This window comes from Olea europaea, chromosome 22, assembly GCF_002742605.1.
Source record: "Olea europaea var. sylvestris chromosome 22, O_europaea_v1, whole genome shotgun sequence".
Lineage (NCBI taxonomy): Eukaryota > Viridiplantae > Streptophyta > Magnoliopsida > Lamiales > Oleaceae > Olea > Olea europaea.
This window is the reverse complement of record NC_036258.1, coordinates 8,694,744-8,701,206: the sequence shown is the minus strand read 5'-3', so window position 1 is coordinate 8,701,206 and position 6,463 is coordinate 8,694,744. Positions and strand designations below refer to the sequence as shown.

General features: G+C 37.1%; 1 protein-coding gene across 1 annotated transcript in view; it reads left to right on the top strand.

Annotated features, from left to right (window-relative positions):
- The first annotated feature begins 3,413 nt into the window (after nucleotides 1-3,413).
- The window catches only part of LOC111371618 (ABC transporter C family member 5), a 10,042-nt gene continuing 6,992 nt past the window's right edge, over nucleotides 3,414-6,463 (top strand). The window contains 3 exon segments of the mRNA XM_022993684.1: nucleotides 3,414-3,595; nucleotides 3,804-6,114; nucleotides 6,243-6,463. The exon segment at nucleotides 6,243-6,463 is cut by the window's right edge and continues 14 nt beyond it. Coding sequence (XP_022849452.1) covers nucleotides 4,006-6,114; nucleotides 6,243-6,463 — 2,330 coding nt within the window. The 5' untranslated portion in view covers nucleotides 3,414-3,595; nucleotides 3,804-4,005.

The window sequence follows — 6,463 nt, the reverse complement described above, 5'->3', positions numbered from 1 at the left end:
TGGTAAATTTAGATTGTAAACCGAGCATTCAACTCCATGAGATATCAATTATTCAAGAAGATCATAAAGAAAATGACAAACTAATCACAAAGGAACCAAGTGAAGAAGTGGCAATTAATGATGATGAAATTAACACATTCTTTCAACATCATCGATTGTCCAACAATTTAATTTGTGATTAAGCTCGAGGAGGAAGAAGTCTACATCGTTGATTTTTAAATTGAACGGAATATGCAAGTCATGTCGAATTAAAAGATACAAGGTCAAGATTTGGAGAATCAACAAAAAGTTGATTAAAGTCAAAAGTAGCAAATTTAGCAAGCCAACAAAAGCTTTCTTTAGAATTTCAGAATGTAGAATATCAAAATCAAGCTAATGACAATAAATAAGTGTTTATTAAGAGGCAGCCCAATTTTTTCCTGTTACATTTATTTTGCTTTTTAAATATAGGTTTAATAATTTGTATTTCTTTTAGTTGTATATGATATCTTTTATCCCCATATTTCCCTTTGGGGGTGTATTTATGGTTATTATAAAGTGTTCCACATTATTATTGATTTTGTAATTATTTTGAAAGAACGTGACACTTTAACACATTGGATAAGAGCAGATACATAGCAAGTGATCTAGCACTTCCACGCCAGTCCATTCTTCACCTACAGATTTATACTAAGAGGGTACTTAGTTCTCTTCTCTGCCCTTAATTTTTGTATATTACTTGTTATATTTTTAAACATTGATGGCAATGCCTGTTATAAATTTTGGGTTGAAAAATATCAAGTTTTTATCAATTTCTTCCTCAATTTCCATATTCAAACCTCGACTCTCACCCCGTCGTCCATCTCCGCCACCACTCCCACCATTGCCATCGCCATCGCCATCACCACCGAAAATGCCAACTCCTCATCAACTACCCCCTTCACCCCTACCCTAAAGCCCACACAAATCCCTCACATCTTTCGTCAACTCGTTTCCATTTCCACCACTATACAATCTCCATTGTTTTCCTTCTCGAAGCAAAATCCTAACTCCATTTTTGCTTCTCCATCCAATACTGCTATCAAAATCAATGTTTTGGTGGAGTAGAGGGAGCTCACGGGCGTCCAAACTTTGGTCGATGCCATGTTGTTGCCTATTAAAATAGTTGGTTCGACTTTAATCTTTGTGGCTGTTGTTGCGGCTAGATATGGACTTGGGTCTCGGTTTGATGGCGGTGGTGGTTAGGAATCATCAATTGTTTTGCACATGACGATGTGTGATTTTGTGATTAGCATGTGATCGGGATCATAAATTATGTGTTTATTGTGATGGTGACATGTTTGATTAAATATAGGTTACAAAATTTTATCAAAAGTAAAAATAAAATAAAATGTGACACTAGTTTTTGAAAGATTTCATCAAGTTTGTTAAATTTAAAAGTGTATTTTGAAGGTAAGATAATTATGTATTTTTTCCCTAGAATAAAATGAGTCCAAAGACGGTCATAACCCGACATGTAAAATATAAATTAGGAAAAAATACGTACATACAATACTTTAAGTATACAATTTCATATTACTTTGTGACCTATAATTGATTTAACGGGCTACAATCACAATAACACGTAATTTATAATCCTAGTCACATCCCTGTCATAAACCATGCAAAGGTCATCGAAAAACAATTTTAGGTTATAATTATAAATTTGATGATAAATTATACATTTTTTGGTCACAAATTAAAATTAATCGGTATCAATTTATTTATCGGTCACAAAGACATAAATTATAGGTCACAACTACAAATTTAGTTATGGAACACAATTTTTTTAGGTCACATATCATAGTTAATAAAAAACTAATGATTTTACTGATCATAATTTCCCAATAATTGCTCAAAATCGCTCTTTATTCCATCACTGCAACACCATCGCCTCCAAAGAACACTACACACAAATCTCCACCACAACCTATCACCACTGCCTCCAAACACACCATTGCACACACAACTAATCCATCACAACCACCACAACATCACATTGCCATCACTTTCACCACTACACCTCATATACAAATATCAATGATCGCTAGATCTATAGAAATTCGATGACCTCTAGATTTGTAGTCGTTTGTGGAGATGGAGACATAGTTTTAATGTACAAAATGGGTTCGTTGGCGACGATCAGAGGTAGAATCAGTTTGCTCGTCAATAGGAGATACAGTGCCTGAGTTTTATCTGTAGAGAGAATTGGTAGAGAGGGAAAGAAATGGGAGATATACATGTCGAAAGAAATGATAGAGAGAAAAAGTGGTTTGAAAAATGTAGTTACTTTTAATTTAGAAACTACTTTCTAAACTTTTAATAATTTAGTTTTATAAATAAAGTTATAATCCTAGAAACTTGCGACATTCGTAAATAAGAATTCCAAGCAAAAAATTGGGGACAACCTTTGTTGCTTTTTCATCTTCTTTTTTTTTTTTCTCATTGTATAGGAGCAATTTTTACATAATAAAACTGCAGAAGCTTGCTGGAGCTATGTTTGGGTATGCGTTTACTAATGTCCGATTATTTTGGTAAAGAGTGGTATTTTACATTTCTTTATAGTGTAAATTGAATCAATACTCTTTGAATTTTAACATTGTTACCCAATGCTCACTCAGTCACTCATCTTTCAAGTAAATTATTTGTCCAACAATGCCAAATTAAATTTACTCTTTCTTTATATGTTGCTGGCATATCATTTTTTAACGATTCTCTGAAGAATTCGCTATAGTTAACAACGTTTATTTATATTATCTACGTAATCACTACAATGTCTATAGATAATAAAAAATTGTCCTTGCAACAAAAATCTTGCTTAGATCACCGCGCTTATGTGCTCATAAAACAATGTCGTCTCAATTGAGCACATATATTTGTAGTCTAAGAAAATAATAGAAAGNATTTCAAAACTCATTTTCTCCAAATTTTTATTAAAATGGAGCCCAAACACGAGCTGAAGTATGTATATGAAGTATTTATACATGATTTAAATTATAAATAAATGAAAATGAATGATAGTAGATAGGTAAAAAAATAATTTTAAAAATATTAGTCAAATATGGGCAAAGGATGCAAACAAGGATATATTTATATTTCGTGAGCTGTAATATTGACTGTAAAGGTTTTCTTTACAACAATTTCCTTTGAAAGTTGCGATTTAACACGGCACTCTATGTCGGCCCGCCCAAATATGCTAATCACAAACAGAATTAATGTTGTTAACTACAATGATCTTGTTTGTTACAACGTATTATTATTTTTATTTCTAAAAATGTTGATTAATTTGATCTATACATACAGAAAATGTATACAAAGTTAGGGTGGATTCGCGTATCTCTTTCTCTTTCATCACATTACCTGCAAATGTTAACTAGTACAGTGCAGCTGTGAGTAGTAGTCTCTCTCTCTCTATAAGCAACACTCTTTCTGCTGAGAGTATTCTCTCTCTAGATTTTTTATCTGTATCGGTGCATGTATTGCTGAATTTGCCTCGGGAATCATCAGCGGCTCGGTAAACGATTTTTCAAGGAAAGAATCAGAGGCCCAAGTCATGTTTTTGTATTCTCTGGAATGGGTTCGTTTCAGATTTCAATTTTTGCCCACTCTTTTTGTCCCCTTCTCGCCATAATATTGAGAAAGTACAAACAAGACTCAGAGAGATAAACACAGGGATGAGGGAGGGAGAGAGATAGAGATAAAGATTGAGAATTTATGTATGTTTTTGTGTGTAATTGCTTCTTGTATCTTTCTGACTTCGTTTGCATGTGCTCTGTGTCTTGCAGATTCTCCTTCTCTCTCTGTGACTTGTCATCGTTTTTGCACATCCATTGCCAGATGGTGAAATGCCCCCATCACTATTCGATCTCTGCCTCCTGATCATATCAATATTGGACTCCATTAATACCATAGTTATTGTTAATCAGAATCTAGCCATTGATATTCGTCACTCTCTTTGTTCAAAGATTGATATCTGTAACAATTATTATGGGTATCAATCTTTTCTGGGCTACTGGAACGACAACATCTGAAGCCTCAAACCATCTCCTGGGGGCTTTTCGTGGAGTGCCCATATTGGAATTAGCCTCAGTTTGCATAAACTCGACACTGTTTCTCGTGTTCCTGTTAATTGTCTCTGCAAGGCTAGTTTTCGCGTGTTTGGACTGGATTGGAGTTCGAAAAGAGGACTCAAATGGGAATAGAGTGGCCATTAGGTATAGAGGAGGTGTTGAAGGTGAAGAAATTCAGAGTGCTGTGATTGGTAAAGACTACAAAGCTTCAGTATTTTGTTGCGTTTATGTTTTGTTTGTGCAAGTTTTGGTATTGGTTTTTGATGCTGTTGGTTTAGTGAGGGGTGCTGCAAAGGGAAAGGGTAATAATTCAGGTTGGACGATATTATTACTTCCTGCGTCTCAGGGTTTAGCATGGTTTTTGCTTAGCTTTTCAGCTCTGTATTGCAAATATAAGACCGCTGAGAAATTCCCATTATTGTTGAGAATTTGGTGGATTGTTTCCTTTATAATTTGTCTGTGCACTTTGTATGCTGATGGTAAAGGATTTCTGATAGAAGGGTCGAGCCATTTGAGTTCTCATGTTTTGGCCAATTTTGCTGTTACTCCGCCTCTTGCTTTTCTATGTTTTGTCGCAATTAGGGGTGTTACTGGAATTCGAGTGCGCAGGAACCCTGATCTTCAAGAGCCGTTGCTTCTTGAAGAAGAAGCAGGGTGTCTTAAGGTTACCCCTTATAGTGAAGCTGGCCTTTTTAGTTTGGCCACTCTTTCCTGGTTGAATTCGCTTCTTTCCATAGGGGCAAAGAGACCGCTTGAGCTGAAGGATATTCCATTGCTTGCTCAGAAAGATCGTAGCAAGACGAATTATAAGATATTGAACTCAAATTGGGAGAAGTTGAAGTCCGAGGCTCCTCGTAAGCAGCCTTCTTTAGCCTGGGCAATTCTCAAATCTTTCTGGAAGGAGGCTGCTTGTAATGCAGTATTTGCAGGGGTGAACACTTTAGTTTCGTACGTGGGTCCTTATATGATTAGCTACTTTGTGGATTACTTGGGAGGGAAGGAGACTTTCCCACATGAAGGTTACATTCTTGCAGGAATTTTCTTCACTGCAAAATTATTAGAGACTTTAACAACTCGGCAATGGTATCTTGGAGTCGACATTTTGGGAATGCACGTTAGATCAGCTCTCACGGCAATGGTATATCGGAAAGGACTCAGGCTTTCAAGTTCAGCCAGGCAAAGTCACACCAGTGGGGAGATCGTTAACTACATGGCAGTTGATGTACAAAGAGTCGGGGACTATTCTTGGTATCTACATGACATATGGATGCTTCCTCTTCAAATTGTCCTTGCCCTTGCTATTCTATATAAGAATGTTGGAATTGCCTCTGTTGCCACACTGGTTGCCACTATTATATCCATTGTTGCAACTGTCCCATTGGCAAGGGTTCAGGAAGATTACCAAGACAAGTTGATGTCCGCCAAGGATGAAAGGATGAGGAAGACTTCTGAATGCCTTAGGAATATGAGGATTCTCAAGTTGCAAGCGTGGGAGGAAAGGTACAGAGTTTTGCTCGAAGATATGCGAAGTGTGGAATTCAAGTATCTCCGAAAAGCTCTTTACTCACAGGCTTTCATCACATTTATTTTCTGGAGCTCCCCTATATTTGTTTCAGCTGTCACGTTCGGCACTTGCATTTTGTTAGGCGGTCAGCTTACCGCAGGAAGCGTTCTTTCTGCTCTGGCTACTTTTCGGATCCTGCAAGAACCACTTAGAAATTTCCCTGATCTGGTTTCAATGATGGCTCAGACCAAAGTCTCCCTTGATCGAATTTCTGGATTCCTGCTGGAGGAAGAGCTGCCAGAAGATGCTACTATCGTTTTGCCACGAGGCATTACAAATGTGGCAGTAGAAATCAGAGAAGGTGAGTTCTCTTGGGATCCATCTTCTCCAACCCCAACCCTGTCAGGAATCCAAATTAGGTTGGAGAAGGGTATGAGAGTGGCTGTCTGTGGTGTGGTTGGTTCTGGGAAATCCAGTTTCCTTTCCTGCATTCTCGGTGAGATTCCAAAAGTCTATGGTGAAGTAAGTCTGAGTTTATAACACTAAAATTTATTTTTTATCACTTTTTTGGCCATTTTCTATGAGACATTGTCTGCTCCAGGAATTTTGTTCATTGAGACTTGTGCTTGACCTAAGGGTGTTCTCTTTAGGTTAGGATTTGTGGTTCTGCTGCTTACGTCTCTCAGTCAGCTTGGATACAATCGGGAAATATAGAGGAAAATATTCTCTTTGGGTGTCCGATGGATAAGGCAAAATACAAGTGTGTCCTTAATGCCTGTTCACTGAAGAAAGATTTGGAGCTTTTCTCACATGGGGACCAGACCATTATCGGTGATAGAGGCATAAACCTTAGTGGTGGTCAGAAGCAACG